This window comes from Coccinella septempunctata, chromosome 2 (genome assembly GCF_907165205.1).
Source record: "Coccinella septempunctata chromosome 2, icCocSept1.1, whole genome shotgun sequence".
In the NCBI taxonomy this organism is placed as follows: Eukaryota; Metazoa; Arthropoda; class Insecta; order Coleoptera; family Coccinellidae; genus Coccinella; species Coccinella septempunctata.
Window position 1 is genome coordinate 13,780,096 of NC_058190.1, and position 23,212 is coordinate 13,803,307.

The window sequence follows — 23,212 nt, forward strand, 5'->3', positions numbered from 1 at the left end:
GAGCTGAATTCTTGCAAATGAATTCTTAGATACTGATTTGTTTCTATTTTTTCATTTTCTAATTGTTACAATATAGGCACAAGTATTCGTCTCTTCAATACACTACTGTAACTGAATTTCAATTAGATTGGTATGTTTCGAAAAGAAGAAGAAATTTTGATTAATGTAAGATTTTGCTTATTAACGAACCCGACAGATATTTTTGTGCTGTGTCTATGGTGTTTTATGCTCCGTTTTATGTTAGTAATGCTGAAGCAATCCGAAAGACTCTCCTTTTACTTTTCCCTTTATAAGATACCACCAAAGAGTAACAACTTGATACTCTTTGATACCACATAGAATTTTCAAAATTCTCGTTGCTCACATGCACCATCGCGTCCTATTTCGTCGATTGACAGTGGAGCCTACCTCCAAAGAGGAACCTCTTTGCTGAAATCAGTTGATAAGATAATGAGGGCAAACTCCCTTCATCAGACATAGCCATTTTCCCAGAATTCTCAATATTATTTGTGTTTCCCAGCAAGCCACCAAGCGCAGATATGAAATGGGAGCAAAAGAGGAAGCTTGTTTTGTGATGAATAGTCAAGGGACAAATACAGGCAAGTGTCCTGCTTGAACTAAAGGTTCCTAACTCAGTAGATTTATTATAGCACTGAGCAAAATAACGGCCCACGAGACCCTGTCCTGTGAATGATCACCTTCACGCTTTTATTTGGCTTGTTCGTAGAGTGGTTCGAATGGTTGTGAACTACAGCAAGCGCAATTGCATTTTAGGGTAGCGAAAATCCATTTGCGCTTGCTCTGTACAGTTCACAACTGTTGTGAACCACTCTACGAACAAACCTATTATATTGAGGCCAGGTGAATACCTGCTTTGCGGTTATCTCACTGTCCATCGGAAAAGACTACGCTTTGTCTCTTTGGCTCGTGATCTTTCAAAGTTGAAGCATTTTCCCCACCGCTACTATCTAAATCTAGGTAATTCCTCGCCACAGTCTTCTAAAGACTATAGACGGCTGTGGCCTCGCTAAAGAATACTTATGTAGAGATAGGTTAAGTGCTATTTATTGCTTCATCATTAAAATGATGAAGGCGATTGTAGACAAACTGAAAATTTTTTGCATTATGCAATAAAAAAACTTGCTGGGCACAATTAAATATTTTAAGATAATAGAAATAAATTTAATAAATTTGAATAATTCACAATATTTTTGTAATACTAAAAATTTCATTTCAGTTCTCCTCTATTTCATCAGCTGGCTTGAAATGATTTAGTAGGTTGATTGTCCAGTCATCTTTGACTCCTTTGGTGTATTCCCTTATAAATCTATAGTTAGCAATACATATTTTATTTTGGTATTCTGGCAGGAACCCTATATTCAAAGGAATTTCTTCACCTCTTGATTTCATTTCACCCAGACCTTTTAATGAATGATGTACCATCAATATTTCAACAAAACGTTTTTGGTCATCATCATTAAACATTATGCCCACCTGGAAAAATCGAAAGCATATCAACGACTTTCTTGAATATAAAGAGACTAAAGTATTTGCTAGCATGTTCATCATGAGCCCTGCCATTACAACCAATTCACTCTATTGTGTTTTATGAACAAGCTACTGTATGAACTGAAATCCACCAGTAATTATATAGATACTTGTATATACCAAGAATTAGGTATGTTCCCAATGTAGTTCTAGAGACTTCCTGAAAAAGAATTCTTGATCTATAAGATAAAGGAAAGAAGGCTCAATAGGAGATCAGAAGTATTTGGCTATTCAGTAATTGCTCCACAGCTACGTCACACCAGCTAGCAGTTGCTTAGCTATGGAAGAGTTAGGCAGCGTATAATAATTTTAAATAATTCAATTCTCATCTGCTCACTGGTGAAAGTCTCTTCAGCACTTCCAGTTTACTTCTGAATGAGATAAAACCTTTTTTTACACTAATTTTTTCAGGTTAAGTTCTAAATTTTGCCTCATTTAGGGCCGGTTTCATAATCAAACCTAAAGTCGCTTTGATTTTAAAGCTTCCTTTAACCCTACTAAAAATTACAGTAAAGGAAGCTTTAAGCTTAAAGCGGCCGTTAGTATTGTATGAGATGGGAGCATAAAATAAGCATCTCCATGTTCACAGTAGACATAGAAAGCAACTCTTTAGTGTTGAAAGTTAGGTTCTGCTAGCAGAAAAAGAGCTAAATAACTCCAGTTATTGTTAGATCTAAGATAACATCTACCTGATATGGAAATGAGAAGTATATGTCTTCTTCATCGATGGCTAGCCATTCTCTTTGAGCAACAGACATAACTGACAATCTAGATTGTAATACAGGAATAATATCATCAGTAACCAACTCACTTAAGTCTTCGCCTGTAGAAAGCTTTTTTGAAACCACCTACAACAAGCTATTTAAAAATTTTCATTTATCCTAAAAGTAGATACTTGCATGAACAGCTTTTTTAGATCCCAATACGAATTCATTCAAATCGAAGTCATAGTCCATATTAGGTTTTATAATGACATATGATAAAATAGTATTTTTGAATGATCTTAGAATTGAGGGCCATATTACCCTTGGAAAATTCATTAAAGGAGGAAGTTTGATATTTTTAGGGGACTTTTCATCAGATTCTGTTGAGTAATTTCGACTTTCTTGAATATTCAAACATAACTTCTGTGTTTTCGAAAGAAAATAATCTTGATCCTTAGGCCTGCTCAAAAATCGGATACCGTTAGATAAAAACGTTCGTTTTTTTGAAAAAGAACAAAAACCATATCTAGCATTCATTTTCTACTGCAGGAACCATAGACCAACTAAGCTAATCTAAGAAATTGGCCCAGAATATTTTTGTTATTTTACAGATTTTCCTTTTTAATTTTAGCAAAGATAACCTCTTTGAACATACATTTTGTCTATGTCTCTCACTTCTAGACCACAGAACACTCTGAACAACAGAACACAAATAATGTACACTTTCTTCTTCTTTTTGGTGTATATTAGTGTTCTGTGGTGCATAGCAACAAAAGCACAGAAAATGATCTATGTCCTCTTTGTTTGTTAATCTATGTTCTCATCTGTACAGTTCTGTGACTTAACCCTTATTATTGAAACAATTTACACAAATAACAACTCAAATGTATGAATAATTATTTCACTACAATAGTTTTCAAAAAGTGTGCAAATTTTTGTGTATTTATCTAATGAGTTATAGGGGTATAAATCAAAAATCATCATGAAGTTAGACAAACTAATTATTAATGTGAAAGTGCTACTTTTAATTGGATTTTGTACTCGAACTGTACTAGGATACCCTCAGGAAAAACAATATTTGCAAAATACTGATTCAGTGCGCGTCAATAAATGTTGTGAACCATATGAATTACTTGTTGGTAAATCTTGTGTACATTTCAATAATACGAATGAAAGAATTTGGCAGCCTATGTTTACATCTGAAAGGGGGGAAACAAATGTGAAGGTGTCCTACAGGTAAACTCACAATGATAATTTATTTTCCTTCGTGCTATTTTCAATAAGACTATCTTATATATTAATCATGAAAAACCTCAGGTTTGTTCCAGGAACACCGGATTGTGGATCAAGGCAGGTTTTTCCTATTTATTTTAATGCTAACTCTACTGAAAAATTCCAACTTCTGCCTAATGGAGTCTTGAGACATATTTATTCTCACCCAATTCCAAACGAAGATGAATATATTGGAGAAGAAATTATTGATGGAAAGGATTTGCTATTTCATGATTTTCCTCAAGGCCAATACTGCATGGATAAGGTATAATTAGGTTTTACCACTAAGCTCTTTGTTTGTTGTTTTGCATATAATATTATTTTCCATTGATTTTATGCTTTTTTGTACTCACTTCTAGAGAATTGATGGGAATGTTGTGAGTGAATTTGCCAAAGTTTGTGTTCCCGAACATGAGAATAGTTGGACCAGATCAGAATTTATTATGCATAATATTGTTAATCCAGCTACACATGGTATTAATATTGCATGCCTGTTGATAATTGCTATAATATACTTTGTCATGCCAAACTTGAGAGATCTAGTAGGCAATATCATAACTACAATGTGTCTCTGTCTTGTACTGAGTCAAATTGGTGGCCTCCTCAGAATGCTGACAGTGTTCACTAGCCATATTAGTCTTCTAATAACAGGTACAGTATGAAGGTGCTTTTTGTTTTTTGTCAAATTACCACTAGTCACCACTGTTTTAAGGGATACTATTAGATTTTATTGCATTTTTACCATCCAACAATTTTGAAATATCTTCAAATGGGAAATTCTCCTCAATTTGGGTTCTCACTGCATATGCAAGTTTAAACTGAATAATTATGAGTTTCATTCATGATTTTTTTCAAATGCACCACGGAAACTATTCAAAATCATTCTTCAAATATGGGGTTTTAAAATTTAAATCGCTTGGTTTCGAGTTTACGATTTAGCAACAGCGCCTACTACACAATGAAAAGAACAATGTCCTTTCAGCTTGTTTATAAAATAACAGCTGTTGATTTACAGGCGCGTACTCACTGGCGAGCTTCAACTGCAACCAGCCATAAAAAAAACATAAAATTTTACGACCCTCCTCGTTCGTCGCAGACTTCATAGACAGCCATCTTTATCTATTTCATCAAGATAATGTATTTGTTGTCCTTTATTATCAAGGCATTTCAGTCGATGTTGCCAACTTGTGCAATCGAAATGAAACGCTTTAAATTTTAAATACCCATATTTATTTTTCATTTTTGGGTGCTTAAAATAATTTTTTTGGGAAACGGTTGAAATGGTTATTTCAAAATGTGACGATATTTCATAAAAATCAGATCATTTTCGTCAGAAGGAGTATTCCCTATTGTGGTAATTATGGACATTATCATACAAGCATCCAACAGGTTATCCTTAGATGTCGTCATGTTTCTTAAAAAATGATGATCAAAATATTCTTGCTGCTTCTGATCTGAAGCATTTGGTGGCTTGGATGATGCTTTGTTATATGTTTGTTGCTCGAAATGAAAGTGAATAGTACCAGATGACTGTAATAAGTTTGATTTGTCTGTGAAGAAGCATATAATCTGTCCTCCGCCAATCATTTACGTTAATTCATCGCAGCCTATTGCAAATAATATGTATATATGGGGTATTTTTAAAGATGAATATCTTTTTCTGACAGAAGGTACAACTTTTATTATATCATTTCACGAAAAATCGTGAATATAAAATATTCATCATAGAATACGACTTGTTGTCATTGTTAAAAATGGTTCAGTATGCTCTAGGGTATCTGACGTATAATTTTACCATGGGAAGAAAGATAAAAACAATGTATTGAAAGGGCTTCTTTCGTTGATAAATACTCAGTGGAGTACTTTGAACAAAAAATAGAGTGGTACTCTAAATTTGTTAATCATTTTATTAATGGTGAAATTGGCGCTCTATTGCATTAGCAATGTCCGGGCTTTGTAGCAGTGGTCTGACGTTTTCCCAACAACTCTGGTAGGCGTCTTCAGTGTCCTTAGATTTTATACCTGTTTTGGTTCGCTTGAATTGATTACACAGGCCAACACACATTTTGGTGCCTGCGATTTTTTAACTGTTCCTGAGTAATTTTTGGATGCAGAATGTAAAAAAGTTGTCAGATTTTGTCTATCAGATCTAGTTTTTGAGATTTTTTAAAAAAATTGTGTATATAATTTACGTTATAACTGTTATAATATATAATATTACTATTGACAGTTAAAAAAAACAAAGACACATGGATTTAAGTATTTATTGCAAAAACTTAATTTACATAATTACATTAGTCACTAATCACATAAAAATTTTCTTTTATACGATTTTCTAGAATGGAGTTTACTAGGGCAGTCTCGCTGAAGGCTCCAGCAGTAGTCCGCCATCATGTGGCTATCCCATCGTCCTTGATAACGATCTTCCATAGTTTTAATATCCTGATGGAATCTTTCCCCCTGTTCTTCACTACAATCACCTAAGTTTTCTGGAAAACGATCTAGGTGGCTGTGGAGGTAGTGAACTTTTATACTCATGTTACAGCCGAGAATATTAAAATTTGAAAGCATAGTTTCCACTAATTCTACGTAATTCTCTGCTTTATGATTGCCAAGAAAATTTTGTAGTACTTGAACAAATGAACTCCAAGCGTTAGATTCAGTCTCGTTCATTGATGTGGTGAATTGTGGATCTTTAACAAGTTGCCTTATTTGAGGACCATCAAATATACCAGCTTTTAGTTTTTCCGTGCTAATGCCAGGAAATTTACGTGACAAATACCCAAAACAATTTCCATCTCGATTTAAAGCCTTCACAAATTGCTTCATTAGGCCTAGCTTGATATGCAAGGGCGGAAGTAAGATTTTTTCTCTTGAAACCAAAGCTTCGTTGATCACGTTTTGTATTCCTTGAATCATGACATCTCTTGAAGGCCAATTTTTGTTAACCCAGTGCTCATTTTTAGCTCTGCTGTCCCAAAGGCACAACAAACAAGGATATTTTGTATAACCACTCTGCTGTCCAAGGAGGAAGTTAATCATTATTAAATCAACACAAATTGAGCACTGATGTTCTTCGTATTTAATTTTTCTCAAAACTAATGCTATTGTTTCATATTATTCCTTCATGGTAGTAGAATGACCAATAGGAATTGAGCCATATTTGATTAAGTACATATTTATCTCTTTATTTGTTGTCCTTTATCAGAAAAAAATATACCATTTAACCTGTAACGTGTATCTCAGAAACTAGAGCTGATAGAAAAATTTGGTGGCATTTTTGGAATCAGTACATTAAAAACATCTAAAATCAGATGTTAGATTTCCGGCACCAAATTTTTTTTTTCATTTTGTTGGCCTGTGTTATTATTATTTGTATTCTATGAACTGATTCTAAACTATCCTGGGTCTGCCTCAAATACGAACCAAATAAAGCATTTATCTCAACGGGTTATTTGCTACCTTCAGGAAGCACGTCAACGAAGCCGATGTTCCTTGGTTGACCCCTTCCACTTCACATTGCTTTTACATTCTCCTAATCGATGAGTGGCAGCCAAGTGCTTTGTACTCCAGGAGCCACACTTCGGTAGATATAAATTTGATCTTTGTAGATTACGAGAGTACAAACCTAAAAATTATAACAAAAGGAGTCAAGAGACTAGTGTATAGCGTTTAGCTCTACCAGTCGTCGATAAGACGAATGTGAAACTAATGCGAAGTGGGCGGGGCCCAACAATGGAAGCCGGATTCTCAAGCCTGCTAACCTAACTAGTGGGGATATAAAAATACAACATTGAATCAGTTTGGTGTAATAATCAGATGATATATATTCTAAACCTTATCTGAGATTTCTCTTAAGATGCCTAACGTAGTTGTGGGCAAAATGTCAGATGAAATACTAATACCACTCTTAAAAAGACAAAATTTTCTATATTCAAACAGTGTCTGTGCATCTATGCATAAGCAGTTTTATAGTTTAATTCATCAATCCATCCAGGAAATGAGCTTAACATTTTGTTTACTATTTTAATTAATGTAAAAGTAAGAAATTTATAGTGGTCGAATCTCCATGGATTTATGACGCTTTAGCTTAGCAATTTCTTTCCCTTTAATTTCATTCGATATTATCGGTATTGGTTGGTAAAATACGAGTAAAATAATTTTGATCTTGATGTGAGCCCTAAAATATTTTTTGATATCGTTATCTTAATTAAATGTATAAATTATATTTATTTAGTCGATTTTAATATTGATACACATTTTCATATTTCAGAGACAATATGCTACATTTTTTTACTTGGTTCTTTCTTCTGGTTGAACAGTTTAGCATTTTACATTTGGAGAACTTTCAAGTAAGTGTCTTTATGTTAACTTGTTTAGGTGACGCATTCAGAGTATATTTTCTTTATTTAATTCTTTTATTAGCTTTTTATCAATAATGATGCAAAACTGAACGACTAAATCACACGATTTTCTCTAACAATAAGTATTTTAGCCCTATCATCTATTTTTTTTTCATTTGCATAAACGATTATAAAAACGTCTTCTTCACAGTGGAGCAAGTTTTTATCAAGTTCATCCATCACCGAAGTATCAGGTTTACTCTCACGCACCTCGTGCTACAGTGCCAGATTGGGCAAGCTAGTATCTTCCAGATGGTTAGGTATAGAATTGTTGCGGGAAACAATCGAAGAGCGCATAATTTCGCGTAATGGACCTGTGACTTGGCGTCCACGATCGTGTGATGTCACACCTAAGGATTATTTTCTTTGAGCCAGTTCCATAAGCTTTAAAATGATACTTTTCTTCCAAGTGACAAACGAGAAATCATTCTCCTCTTCACTTCTATGTGTAGTTCTCTGGCCAGCAAGCAGTCCATTTGCCATAGCTAGAAGAGTAGCTGGGCGCAGCGGTGAAGCTGTGCCAGTGCTTGATATTCATAAATATAAAGATGCTTTGTGTAAAATTAAAATTATTCGGGATTTTACTGGGAACAAGTGATCTATGTAAGATAATTAATGTCAGTAAACAAAGGGCCATAACCTTAATATAGACATACTGATTAATGATTATTGAAACAAGAAGGATGAAGAAGCTCAAAAGTTGATCTTGCTTTCCAAGAAAACTACAGTTCAAGAGGGAAATTCGGGATTTACTCGAGCGTGTCGGATTAATATAAGGGTAGATGCCTTGAACCCTGTAGAGTACCTCTACCAGAAATTAGACCTGTATATTGGGGGGTATTGTCTATGAAAGCCTGTCAGATTAGTAAAAAAAAAAGATCATTGTACTCGAGCGTGTCAGTTGAAGATATATGTGGTTGAGTTCCAAAATGGTTGTTACACTCGCTTTACATACTCGTAAATTTGACCTGCAGTCCGACAATTCGGCAAGAAATCCCCCATTGAAATATAAGTACCCTAGGCCTCAGAATGGCCAAACAACTCGCCAATGAAAGGAAGTCTGAACAAACAGCCAGCATAGTTACCTTGGGAATCGAGACTTTTACATTAAGCTGCCTTTATGAAAAAGAAATTTAACCCGTTTATTATGTAATTGGCCGTAAAAATCATTAAGGATATTTAGTTTCCCAAATTTTCCCAACAAATATTTCCTCTTTTACCTGCTAAAGTTCAATTGAATAAGTGTTAATTACTAAATAATCTTCTCCAAATTCTATTATTTCAGGTCAAGAAATGTCTTCTTAAGAATAACAGATAAGAGAAAATACTGCTATTATTCCATGTATTCCTGGACATGCACTATTATTCTTGGAGTACTAGCCATATTTGCACATTTCACAATGGATTATCCTGAATTCAATAGATCTATAAAATTTTTTGAAGAAAGAGAAGAAATAGGTAAGATTTTTCAATACAACATTAATACTAGAATGTAGTGCAAGCTGCAATTCTTTTTATACTCACAATATCTTGCTACAACTCCCCGTGAAGCAAAAAATAGCCTGTTATGCCGTCCTTGTAGCAAAGATTATCACGAAATACGATTCAGAGTGTAATCTATTCTGGATGAGTCTCAATTTTGAAGTTTTCGAGTTCAATACCGATTATGCGAATCCACCAAGTCAAGAAACCTATTGATTCTGGTGAAAATCGGAAAAACGGTTTTTGAGTTAATCAAATTTTTCAGAAACATTGTTGTGGGCACGTTACAGTTCGCATTTTTATTCTATCTATATTAAATTTTGCACGATGACGCTCACCCGAAGCTTGACGAAGCCAATTGATTTTGTTCAGAATCAATCCAGCCGGTTTCGTTCTTTTGAAATTTACGGGAAATTCAACTACCTTTTTAGAAATGTTTTGCTCGTTAGCTATGGGGATTTTTCGAACGAATTTCAGTTCAAGTTATGAAAGAAGAAATGTTTTTTCGCAAAAAAATCGCAGCCATATTATACATAAAAGCAGTAAGTAAATTTGCGACGAAAAACTTGACGTTTCTTCGTTTTAGAAGATGCTGAAGAAGATATATTTTTCTTTTATTTAAATAAGTCTGGTAACAAGGGAAGTTGCGCATTACGACCCTAAAATCTACTGTGGCTGTGCCAGCTTTTCTGGTCGCTGTGTTGTCTAGAGCTAGCCATCCAGTTCCAGTAACTGCAGTTAGTACTTATTTGTTTATTCACATCGAGAAACTGAGAAGATTTTTGATGTTTTGATAAGAGTTTTCATGAACTCCTAAACACCGTCATAGCGCTTTCTGGAGTTGAATTCTTTGGGTCGAAGCCATTGTATTAAATGTACCGATCTTTTGATCCACGTCAAAGGTGGATCTTCTTTAAGAGGAGCTCATAGAAAGGGATTTCCTCGCCACCGTATAAGCCGTAAGGGGGAAAGACTACCAGAATGGGGTGTCAGAACACTTGAACGATCAGTAAAAGTTACGAACGTTTCCCACTACCCGCTTTACGAACGTCTTTTTTCAATTTCAGTAGGTTTCGAATTGTAGCCAATGGTAAGACTTTTCGAGAAATTTTTTTATCTGGAAATTCATTGAAAAAATCATTTTACCTCTTTGAAGCCCGTTTGTAACAGCCGAGAATTCTCTACCAAATTTTGGTAAGAAAACGACAGAGATTATTTTGTATGCAACTGAACAGTGAATTTTACCGAAAGTGCGTATGTAACGGTAAAGAATTCACGGCGCATGAATTTTCGAGTAAATTTTCTAGAGAATTCTCGGCTGTTGCAAACGGGCTTAAGTGAATAATATGAATGAATTTTTTTTCGTTTGACGAATATATCTTACTTTCCGAGACGACGAACTGATTGAATTGAATTATAATGAGAACCCCATATAAATTAATGGTTTCTGACGTAAGATATTCCTTTTCCACTAAAACGGTGTAGACCCCTCTCAAGGGCCAATTTCACCAAGGATGTAAACTGAGATTAGACGTAACTGGTGTTAAGGATAGAAGCTCTCCGATTTATGTCGATTACGCATCATAACTTTAGTTGAAATGAATCGTCTTTGTGTTTCATAGAAATATAAAACGAGAAGTCCAACTCGCTTGCTGATATTCTTTGCACTGTTTCTAGCGCAGCGATACTTAATTCGATTTGAAATTCTGAACCGAAGTAGACTTTGCGCAGTAAACGCGACGCGAGCTGACGCTTAAATTGTACGCGCGTGGCGTCGCGTCGGGTGTTCATAGTATGAATCTGGTCTATAGAAAACAATACATTTGATTCCATAATAATAATAATAAATTAGGCGATTAAAAAATGAATCGTGATTTTTTTTCAACTATTGAATTGTAGGTACAGTAACAATTAAAATTGAACACTGAAATTACCCACCATGAAACAAAAGAGGTATACCACCTAATAAAACGACTGCATTTTGGGGGGTGTTTTGAAAGTATTCGAGTACAAATAATTGGAAAATAAAATAAGAGCAGTTTAGGAAGGAGCGGCATTTTTATTAACCCTTAAATAATATCTCTAAGAAGTTCTTCTGTAGAAAACAATATTGGTTACAAATATAAATACGTAACTATTACAGTGAACCAGAAATGAATTATAGGTATTCTTGTAATTCCTCCTGTTGACTGGATCTTCTAAGTCTTCTCTTCGGTTTCTCTCTATTTCTTCTGGTAAACCCTTTTCGTGAAAAATTTGTTGAAGGAATGTTGTGTTTTCAAATATTGAAAATAGTTCCATAAATAAGTACTCAGTACGTCATCTCAAATAAGTAGGATTTTCATAAGAATAACGCTATTAACTTTGAGTATTCAACTCGGTCGTTCCAAGTTTATCGACAAGCCATAAGCAATACGTGTGGCCAAGCGGCCTGTTATGAGATCTAAAGAATAGCCACAATTGAGTTGGAGTGATTTTCGAGACCGCGGTCTCATCGAACCGCTGGCCTTAAGCTAAGTCAATGTTCAACGTGTTAAAATACAATTTTTCTTTGAAGGACTTATACTTTCTCAAGCCATCGGTGAGTAGACAAATTCCAAGCTTCATGATTACACAAACATAATTACAAAAAACCAATCACTTACCAGTAAAGCAAGCAACGGAACTAGAAGAACGTATATGTATACGTATATTCCCACTATATCGTCAAACAAATTATTGAAAGAATAAGAACATTTCCAATAATGAAAAACTTCGCCAAAATAAATCTGTCATCAGAACAGTATTGCATAGATTGAAAATCAATGCAAGATTTTTATGAAAGATATTATTTTTGATTTCTATGGTAACGCGACTCGACTCTAGCGCCTCAGCTACTCAGCTAAATCGCACCAGCTGAAGGGCGAACTAAGGCGGTTGTATATCTGCTTATACGAGTTTGCAAGGGTTGCTGTGTGGCCCTAAATTTTGTTCAATTCTGAATCAGTTCTTTAGCGCAGTAATGAATAGGATTTAGAAATAAATAAAACAATTCTGCCACCCTTGAAAGAATTGTTGTTTTATGCAATCTGGCGTACCTTTTGGAGTACCTAGGTCCTAATGAACTACCTCAACATGTATCGATAACTCTTTGTAATTTTGAAGTGACAAGTAAAATGATCATATTGGGGATCAGTTTGGACAAATTATAGAATTTATACCTGAAAAGGTACATAATATGAAACCTAAAAAAATCAATTGTAAAAACGAAAGCGCAGCTTAATTTCATAAAGTAGAAGGATCTAGAACGTCTGCCGTTGAACCTTTCACATTGTTTTCTAGAAAATAAGTAATTTGTTCAACTCCCGTTTTCCAGAAGCGACAATCGCTTTGTTGTTATGGCTATGGAAGCAAAGTATCAACAAGTAAATTTACTAAGGATTCAGAATATAACTTATTGAATAGAGTAAATGCGGAACAGACCAGGAAATGAATAGGTATTATTCTCTTTTTGACTTGATATAGTTTTCATTATCTACGGTTTTCAATCTTTGCAGTTTCCGCTGTTTTTTGAGTTTTGGATCATTTGTTGTGTTCCAGATCCAAATAGCATAACTTTAGTTTGCAGAAGAAGTTTGAAAATTTTTCCCTTTTTGTCATTATCATATTATCACAGTTCACAGAAAACGCAGACTTGAAGACAAGGCGTTTTCAAAGGACATGGGTAAAAAATGTAAAAAATCTCTATACCAAATAATTTGTTAGTTATTCTTGTTGCAATAATTTTTAAAGCGCTTTCAAGTGGCAAGGCACGCAAACATTATTATTATTATTATAATCAGATTAAGAGTTTAGGCAGGGCCTATAAACTCAAATATAAATAAAAATCATTACAAAAAAAGTAAACAATATGAGCATAAGGTAGTCAAAAGTGCACAAGAGAGATATAGAAAGAAAAAACAAACAAAAATAAATGAATAATATCAATAAACACACTAACAGATCATATAGAAATTCTATTGGGTTAAAGTGCGGTTTTAAAAAATTTCCGAGACTGGCGGAATTTGATAAACAAATTTACAGTGAGATTAACGGGTATAACAAAGCCGATTCTGTGATTTCCATGAATACATTTAATATTTGGGGAAGCCGAGTATGCACCTGACGAAAAATTGCTGGATTTTCATCTGACCAATACCGACAGTTATGATGGTTTACAATGCCTTCAAGGTAAAATGAATACTCGTCCGAAAAACAGATATCGAACATGTAGTTTTAATTACGGTGAATCATTTCATTGAGCACTCCAACAAATTGGAGTCGACGGGATCATCTTTATTCAGTTCCTGAACCAATCGTATCTTACAAGGATGAAATTCATATTGTTTAAGGATTCTCATGATTGTTGTGACAATTTCCTAATACTAGTTAGGTCGGATCCATTGCTATATGACCTAAGGCAGCCACGTCCCTCGCTTCGTTTCTTCCATGCACCCTATTTTTGTTTCCTACTGAACCAGTAGCGTCAAATTTGGCAACCAGTTGCACAAAGTAAACAGCGGAGACATTTTTTTCTAGGATGTCGTTCGTTAAATGAAGCCGCTGTTCGCGCGAGTCTACATCATGTCCTTATCCGAATTACAGTTAAGTTAGTTATCAATGATCTATTTGTTTCAGGGTCTTTAGGACTGATAATATTTTTTGTACCAGTGGCATTTGTTATAATACTGGATGTTTATTTTTTCGCTTCAACGTTGAAGGTTATAAACAGAATGCATACATATGGAAGGATCCATCATAAATTGAGACATAGGTGAGTCGCTAACAATTATTTTATTGCCCTCCAATATTTCAATAAGTTTTTATTATTACCCTTTTTTTCTTATTTGCAATGTATTCATTCAGATGAAATATATAACTCATTAATAATTTATATCATTACGAACATTTTTGATAGATGTAGAGTAAATAGTTTAATAGAATTTCCAGAACATGTGTAGGAACGAAATTTCTAGAATATACGGAATGATGCTTCAAATCTCCATTTGCGGGAACAATAACCTTCGTGGTCATAACTTTTAACAAGTTTGCAGGGAGAAATTTCGGACCAATACTCGACAGCACTTTCTACATAACCGTGTGTTCGATTCTTGGCCAACAAGCTTAACTCAGTCTTAAACAGTGAATAGTTTCAAAAACTGCTTAGATGAGTGGTTGTTTAAAGTATTTTTTCTTCGAATTTTTAATGTTACTGGCTCATGTTATTGTTTTTTTTTTGTATACCTAATATATTTTCGGTTTATAATTATTTGTTCACCTGCATAAGTATATATTTCTCGTTTTGTATATGAGTCGAAATCTTCGACTCTTATCAGAACGATTAATACTATTATTAAAACACTCTCCTGGGATCTTATAATGGATCTGCTCCACGTGATTTGAATATATATACATTTTTGATTTCAAGACATCTTTCTTGATTGAAGCATATGCTTTACCTGGTGTGCAGACAAATATTGAATTCTTGAAAATAGTATCTCACCGGGTAGGCGATCCTCAAATCCACGACCTCTTGATTACCTCTTGAACCACTAAGCTATCCAAAGGACAACTGTCATCCGCATAGGAAAACTATTTCTCACAGCATTCTGTGTAAACAGCAAACGAAGTGGGACACCTAAAAAATTGACCAAGTTTGACAAGCTATAATTTCGACATTACTTCGATGATGTTTATGCTCCGAGATGCAAAATAGGGTACGAACATACCGAAGATGCATGGATGGTGGATGGTGGAGGTCGAGGTTTACATCGATACATACATGTTGGAGATACTTTCCTTTCAGTCAAAGCTCACAAACCATCTGAAAATAAATACGTTAAACTGGCGTATGTCACGTGATTTGAAGAGCACCAATAAGCGTGCAAGGTACCTCGCGGCAACAGCTCAATCGCCATATAAAATAGGTGGCGAGGATGAACGGGTGAAGCATCCTTGGAATGTGCGGTATCATTGGAAAATAAAGGTTGGTTATGACATCGATGTAACGCTCGCGACCGCTAACACCACCGCGCTCATCCATTCATCTTCGGTATGTCCGAATGATATATGATATATGAATATATTCAAAGATTAAATCTCTATTCTTTCGATGTCTCAATGGTTTTTCCACCAACAGTGTTGAATAAATTAACATTAGTACAGAGGCCGTGAAAGTATTCAATAACTTGGGCCATCCTCTTGCATATGGATGTGGAGGCCGAAGAAATAGAGACAGTATAAGATAAGAAGTTTCACTCAAATGACTCGACACAAGAGACGACTAAAATTTTTGGATGCTATTGAAAGAGCTATTCAAATATATAGGTTATATTCTATACTCATTATATTTATGCTGTATGTGCTTTATATTTTTTTACTGGATATAATTTTATACTGTTCCTATTTCTGAACCACTTATACTTTCATATTGTTTCTGTTTTATATTTATAGTAAATACACCCTTTGTATAGAACAGTGCATCTTTTCGAGAAAATTTAATACAACCACATTACATCATATTATGTATATACATTTAAAAAAAAATATTCGATCCATGTGTAAATTGCTTGTACAAACGCTGCTGAACGAATGGTCAGGAACAATGGTCAGCCCAACACTTTCCGCATGGATCGGATCCAATATATTTCACAATCCTCATAGCAGCATTTTATCATAAAATGGTCATTATTCCCTTCTTTACATGTACACCAATTCATCTGTACTGACCCTTTTGTGAAAAACTTCTCACAGAATATTTTGTTTCAAACAGCATAACCCAGATATAAGGCGAGCAATTGTAGGCTGATAAGCGCTTGAATGCTTTCATTTACTGATTTGTGTAAAAACTTGTTGTGAAAACTAGAAAAACCACAATATCACCATATTCCATCAGGACTGTAACCTTTATCTCTTGCTTAAATGGTGTATGGATCAAAACCTCCAATCTTGTTAATTTTGTGGGAGTAACGTTCAGCTACTTTCCGATTTGTTTTGGGAATTTCAATGAAATAGGCACTTTTTGTTTTCACTGAAAGAAAATTGCAATTTAATTCAGGAAATCTTGACATATTTCTCATTTCAAAACTTGAAATTAGCTTACTTTTTATATATCTATTACGGATTGGCCAAATGAATATTCTTGGAGTATATAACAGTGAAGTCCCATGGTTTGAGGTGTAGTTGGAATATCTCAACTACAAAAGGGGCGTGTCGAGACACTTCTCGACAACCAGAAATGAAAAGGAAGGGGTCAGGGGAAGTTTTGTTTACATGCTCTGATTGGCTGGAATACTGTCGTTTGCGACACTACGAAGCTCTGAGAACAAGCCTTTATACTTCGCCTAAATGCCCCAGGCACACAATAATTTGTTTTTCGTTTCTTGCCGAAGAATTTGGCAATAGTAGAGGGCCTTACAGAGTTTTTTATGCTGAGTGTATTGTTAGTTCGACACCTCGGGACATCTTCGCCACTTTTCCGATACAATGCGTTGCTATGAGATAAAGCCATTTTATGAAATCACCTTTTTTTCTCGAAATTCTAGCTATAACTTCAACATTTCTTCGCCGATGTTGGATTTTTCGTCAGATGTGAGAAGCGCTATCCTTAATCTTCAGGTAACTGGGGTAGGGTATTTTTTTCAAGCTCCTTTTGTTGTACAGGAGCAAAAACTTTCAGTTTTTCGGCTAAGAATTTAGAAATATTGGGGATCTTATAAAGTGTTTCTTAATACTGGTGGATTGTTAGGTTAGGTCATCACCTCGGGACATTGCGTTGCCATAGAAATACCGCCTTCTTTCGTATATCAATAGCAGATATCGTTTAAACTGCATCAAGAATATCTCATAATCAAAATGATAAACTGCATTGCATAAAGGGGCTATAAATTTAATTTTAAGTTACATTTTCCCCAGTTTCTTTCAGAACTACAGCTGAAAAGGTAACATGGGGCGCGGATTTTATTTTTTTGGGCGATAATACGTTGCTTCATCTAGCATAATTAGTGCACAAGTATCGTCGAAGGCAAAATCCTTCAATCGTAGTGAAATTAAATGGATAAAGTTGGACCTTTTACTGAAAAAACATCAGTCAGAAACTCTCAGGTGAAATCGTATAGGCATGAAGAAAAAAAATTCTCGGTAATTTTTTATCACACACCTACTATATACCTACACGCCACTGGTTTTGATCAATTACGGCCGGTTTCATAATCAAACCTTAAGTCGCTTTAATTTTAAAGCTTCCTTTAATCCTCCTAAATATGACACTAAAGAAAGCTTTAAATTGGATTATGAAACTGGACGTTAATCTCTACTGTTGTTTATAAAAAAAGAATTTCCCGAGAAAAACGAAATTTCATAAAAAGCGTTATTTCCACAGCAACGTGGATGTGTAATGAGAATATGACGAAAAGTCCCGATATAATTACTTAACCGTCCATTCAACGTAAAGAAAAACAATAAGGATAAATTCAGATGCATACCACCCGACGATATGAATATCGACAAGTGTTACGATCTGAATTGAACTAGCCAATTTGCCATCGTCAAGGCCCCAAATGGAGGACGCTCCACCGAAGAAAAGCAGATGCTGACCATGGTTTCGGCCTCATTTGGCCTCATCAGAGCAACATAGCATTTTTCTACGGTGGAGAACGTTTGGAATTGATGGAACTTTATTCAATGTTGGCGTGTTCTACTGGGTAATATTTACCTAGAGCGCCACCCAACATGAAACGGTGTCCGATTCAATCCCCTCCAGATAGAAACCAAGACGAAGACAATAGCATATGTCCCATATTTTCCCTAATTCAGTACGCCGATTCGCTTTGCGAATGTCAGGCGCATGATGAATTGAGAAGTCTGGGACGCGCTTAGATCACGGCAGAAACGATGCCAGCGGTACAATAATGAAGAATGCTCACGCCTAAACGGGGAGGCAATGAATAAAATAATAAACCCGACGATCGTCGGGTGGTATGCATCTGAATTTATCCTTAATTTTATTTTATTCATTGCCTCCCCGTTTAGGCGTGAGCATTCTTCATAAAGAAAAACTTTGTAAGTTTTTTGTTTCTGATGTCTCAGTCAAAAAGATTGAATGTTTCGCTGCCTTATATTCTCATCCTGTACAACAAGAATAGCTTGAAAAAAATACCCGAGGCCAGTTGCGTAAAGACTAAAAATTGTGGCTTTGCATCAGTGACGAAAAATCGGTGAAGAAATGTCGAAGTAATAGCTAGATTTTCAAGAGAAAAAAAGGTGATTTCATAAAGTGCCAATATTTCAACATCAATACATTGTATCCGTAGATACAAGCATAAAAAAACATTGTAGAGACCTCTACTACATATTCCCAAATGCTTGGTCAAAAAAACGAAAATTTTTGGGTGCCTTACATTCACACCCTGTACAAAAAGAATAGATTGAAAAAAATTCCCTGTGCCAGTGACATATAGAATAAGGCTTTGTATATCTGGGTCAAAATAAACATCACCAAAGTTATACCTAGTCGAACTTGAGCAATTTTTCAGCTGTCCCGTTTCATTTGCTGATCATTCATTCATTCATTGCTGTATCCCGTTACCGGAAATAAATCTACAAAAAGAAGAAGAAAAAAAAAAAAATTCGAACAGACTTGTAACTTCTTAGTGCTAGTTGCGATTGTGTGCCCTCCTGTGGCTAAAGAGACCCAACCGTGACCTGCAGATCCTTCCACACTCAGGGCATGGATAGTCTCCAACCAGATCTGGCCGCCGCTGTATCCTTCTCGATTCTCCATTATAACTGTGGACCAAAGACCTCCACTGTGACCTGTCTAACGCTAGTTGTTCCCAGTTATGATTAGCATTAACTGATTTTAGGGATTGATGTAGTGTATCCTTAAACCGCTTATACTGGCCTCCTGGTTTCCGGGCTCCCTCAGTGAGTTCGCCGTATAGAGCTATTTTGGGGAGTCTTGTGTCTTGCATCCTCAGAATGTGGCCGCTCCATCTGAGTCGGGCCCTCGTTACTTGAGTCTCAATTGTTGTACAACTCGCGCGCTGCAAGACTTCTGCATTCGAAACTATGTGGAACCATCTGATGTGCATTATCTGTCTTAGATGACGTTGCTGCGTCTGTTCAAGCTGTTTAATATGTCGCCTGTAGGGAGTCCAGCTTTCGCTTCCGTAAAGAAGCGTTGGGAGGACCACTGCTCTGTAAACAGCTGTCTTGGTCTTCAGATTGAGGTCGTGATTTTGGAACACTCTGTCCTTCAGCTTCCAGAATGCCCGTGATGCCGAATTGATACGGTTGTGTATTTCCGTGTCAAGGTTAGCCCTAGTATTTATGAAGCTTCCCAAGTATTTGAACTGCTCGACCTGTTCTAGAGTTTCATTGTCCAGGCTGATATCTGTTTGAAGGCTTTCTGGCGGACTTACCAGGATTTTGGTCTTGTCAATATTGAGTCTAAGGCCTAAAGCTTCGTATATATGTTTATAGGTGTCCATCATTATCTGTAGATCCTCTGAGCTGCTAGCGATGAGTGAACAGTCGTCTGCATATTGAAGTTCCGTGATAAACTTGGTACGGGTTTTTGCTCTGAGGCGCTTCAGGTTAAACAGGCCTCCATCAAATCTGAATCTTATCCCAACACCTCTTACGGGCATGCTCATGTCAGCAATTATCGATACAGCTATGGCGAAAATATTGAACAGTAAAGGCGCTAATACGCAGCCTTGTTTTATTCCAGAGTTGGTTGAGAAATGGTCGGTTGTAGAGCCATTATGCTGTATTCTAGCGGTGTTGTTGGTATGAAGGCTTTTACACACTGCCAGGAATTTTTCGGGTACTCCTAGACGTGCCATGATTTTCCAGAGCGCTCTCCGATTCACCGAGTCGAATGCCTTGCTTAAATCGATGAAGGCTGTATAAATCCTTGATTGTTGTTCACGGGCCTTTTCTTGTAGCTGTCGCAGTGTAAAAATTAGGTCCACCGTACCTCGATTTGGTCGAAAGCCGCACTGGGATTCAGGTAAAAGCTTCTCTAAGAGTGGAACCAGACGATTAGCCATAATCTTCGAGAGAATTTTACTGGCCACATTAAGCAACGATATGCCCCTGTAATTGTTGCAATTCGACGTATCGCCTTTGTTCTTATAGAGGTTGATAACTAAAGCGTCTCTGAAGTCTTGTGGCACATCTCCCTGTTCCCAGATCTTGCGGAATAGTATTAGGAGACTATTGACAATGTCCTCATCCAAGGCTTTGAATATCTCCGCCGGAATGCCGTCTAGACCAGGTGACTTATCATTTTTCATATTTTTAATCGCGCTTATGATTTCCGACATTGAAATTTCGTCATCAAGCGATGTCATCGGACTATACGCGGGAAGCAGGTCTAAAATGGATAAATCCGAGTCGTTATTTTGATTCAAGACCTGTGAGTAATGCTCCTTCCATCTTTCGAGAATTTTTCTATCATCAGTTAGAATAGCTCCATGAGCATCTCTTATAGGAAAGCTAGCTTTTCTGCTTGGACCGTAAACAGTTTTAATAGCTTCGAAAAAACGCCTGTAGTCATGGTTATCGGCGTAAGCTTGTATTTCCCTAGCTTTTTCTTTCCACCAGCTGTCCTTGATTGTTCTTATTTTTTGACGGACCTCGCGTTTTATGTTTATGAAACCTATTTGGGCTGCAACATCGCCAGGCTTGTTAATTGCGGTTTTCATCGCTTTGTGTTTTGCGTCCAAAAGGGGTGCGATATGAGTTTCGCTGTCGGCAAACCAGTCTGGGGATTTTCGGGAGCGTTCTGAGCCCAGTATTTCTTTCGCTGTATTTGTAAGGGATGACTTGAAACGGAGCCAATGAGTCTCAATGTCGTCGCTATAATCCGGTGGTGTTAGGCTATCTTTGACGGCAGCTGTGAATCTGTCCTTTGTAGAAGGGTTTTGTAGTTTGGATATTTGAAGGCGCTCTCTTAGATACTTCGGCTTGCGTTGGTATTTTGGGCGCATTGAGATTTTCATTCTCGAGATTACCAGCCTATGATCAGTTCAGCACTCCAGATCTGCTCTGGGTTTAGTGACCAACACCTCTTTCAGATCTTTCCTTCTCACGATCACATAGTCGAGGGTATGCCAATGCCCTGAGCGCGGGTGGCGCCAGGTCCCCCTTGAATTGGGTCTCGTAATAAAATAGGTGTTCGTTATACACAGATTGTGTTCTGCACAAAGAGCCAGCAGACGTTCTCCATTCGAATTGATGCTGTCTGTGCCGTGTTTCCCTATTATTCCCGGCCATAGTTCTGAGTCTTGACCTCTGCCCACTCTAGCGTTGAAGTCTCCAAGGAGAATAATTCGTTCCCGTTTTGGGATTTTACTTAATGTAGCAACGAGTGTTTCGTAAAAAGTGTCCTTTAAGTTGTCAGAGGAGTTCAAAGTGGGTGCGTATACTGCAATGATGTTCACAAACGTGTTATTCGCTGCAGGAAAACGTAGGGTCATTAAACGTTCTGAGATACCAACTGGATTTTCGGTAAGTTTGGCGGCCAGGTCGTTTCTAATGGCAAAGCCTACGCCATGTTGTCTGATTTCGCCTTCCGGCAAGCCTTTCCAGAAAAAAGTATACGCTTGTTCTACCAAGCTACCTTCGTCCGAAAAGCGTGTTTCGCTTAAAGCAACTATTGCAATGGATGTTCGTTGCAGTTCCTTATCGATTAGGGCAGTACGCCTCTCTGGTCGGTCGGCCTTGGGGTTGTCTAGCAAGGTTCTGACGTTCCATGCTGCAAAAGCTATGTGCTTTTCATTGGTGTTTGTTCGATGATTTACTCGCTCAGGCACCCTCCCCCGGAGATCCGAATGGGAGGGTATTTTACCTCCGGATACGAATTTTGTCCTGTTCGACTGATCCATCTTTTTGTAGGAGCTGCGTTAGAAGGTGTTCAAAAGCTGCACTGGTAACGCTGTCAGTGCAACTTTGGTTGCGGCTACGACTAGATTATCTTGTGGCACAGGTATCCTGAGACGACAAGGTCTGAGACGTAACTTGAGCAACGCAGAGAGCCATTTCCTGCTCAAGCCAATGTTTAGGCTACGTAATTGTGGGAAACAGAGTTATACCGCTCATGTTCGGTCGCCAGAGCCTCGTTCGTAAGAACAGGGTGCACCGCGAGTAGGTGAGGTTGGCATTTGAGAGGAGAGGCTATAAAACGCATCCTTTCCCCTTACACCCCTCATTTCATTTCATTTGCTGATCAGTTCAGTTGAGGAGGTCGTTCCTTGTCAAAAAATAGTGTACGTCTTTCCAATACATTTTCTTCAGCAGCCCCTGCTCAGAGGCAACAGTGAATTATGGAAGGGGTGCTTGATGTTTCATGCATACAACTTTTGAAGTTGAAATAATAGGGCGGAAATCCGGCTAGTACCAAACTTATTTAGCTTCTCTCGAAATATTGGCATGCAATGCTCTCTACCTTTCGCATTCGAGACAAATATATTAAATTGTTTTTTTTTACAGCTTCCGGATGTTTTTACTGTTGCTTGTCATCAAAACTATAACATGGCTGTTCTTCTTGGCATCTTTCACAAAATATGAAAGTTTGGTTAATACATACATCATAATTAATGCTTTCCAGGGACCACTCATATTGTATGTTTGTGTGTTTAATCAAAAACATGTTTTGTATTTGGTACAAAAAACTTGTTGTTATAATACTAAAATTTGCTCCTGTTGCCGTCCAAAAACTGAACTCGAATGGGGCGATGAAATGACAGCCATGAATACTGGCTTGAATTATTAGATTCA

The 23,212-nt window shown here is 36.7% G+C and overlaps 2 protein-coding genes across 3 annotated transcripts; one reads left to right on the forward strand and one right to left on the reverse strand.

Annotated features, from left to right (window-relative positions):
- Positions 1-1,168: 1,168 nt before the first annotated feature.
- On the reverse strand, positions 1,169-2,930 carry LOC123307812 (m-AAA protease-interacting protein 1, mitochondrial). Of its 2 annotated transcripts, XM_044890255.1 has the most exons (4): positions 2,448-2,930; positions 2,238-2,396; positions 1,398-1,494; positions 1,169-1,318 (listed from the first exon to the last, which is right to left on the reverse strand). In XM_044890255.1, the coding sequence occupies exons 1-4, from the start codon at positions 2,787-2,789 to the stop codon at positions 1,272-1,274; spliced, it is 645 nt and encodes a 214-aa protein (XP_044746190.1). In that variant the 5' UTR covers positions 2,790-2,930; the 3' UTR covers positions 1,169-1,271. The 2 variants fall into 2 exon arrangements, with proteins under 2 accessions (XP_044746190.1, XP_044746188.1); XM_044890253.1 differs by having other exon boundaries at positions 1,169-1,494.
- A 145-nt stretch (positions 2,931-3,075) lies between these two features.
- LOC123307811 (probable G-protein coupled receptor Mth-like 5) lies at positions 3,076-23,212 on the forward strand. Its single transcript, XM_044890252.1, has 7 exons — positions 3,076-3,488; positions 3,570-3,789; positions 3,884-4,175; positions 7,798-7,876; positions 9,213-9,385; positions 14,066-14,201; positions 22,925-23,212. Exons 1-7 carry the CDS (start codon positions 3,235-3,237, stop codon positions 23,205-23,207), a joined length of 1,437 nt encoding a protein of 478 aa, XP_044746187.1. The 5' UTR covers positions 3,076-3,234; the 3' UTR covers positions 23,208-23,212.

Coding starts and splice junctions, on each gene's coding strand:
- LOC123307812 (XM_044890253.1), bottom strand. CDS start 2,789: ATGAATGCTAGATATGGTTTTTGTTCTTTTTCAAAAAAACGAACGTTT. Junction 2,397..2,447: donor GATCTAAAAAAGCTGTTCAT/GCAAGTATCTAC, acceptor AGCTTGTTGTAG/GTGGTTTCAAAAAAGCTTTC. Junction 1,495..2,237: donor ACTTCTCATTTCCATATCAG/GTAGATGTTATC, acceptor CGATTTTTCCAG/GTGGGCATAATGTTTAATGA.
- LOC123307811 (XM_044890252.1), top strand. CDS start 3,235: ATGAAGTTAGACAAACTAATTATTAATGTGAAAGTGCTACTTTTAATT. Junction 4,176..7,797: donor TATTAGTCTTCTAATAACAG/GTACAGTATGAA, acceptor TTCATATTTCAG/AGACAATATGCTACATTTTT. Junction 7,877..9,212: donor TACATTTGGAGAACTTTCAA/GTAAGTGTCTTT, acceptor CTATTATTTCAG/GTCAAGAAATGTCTTCTTAA.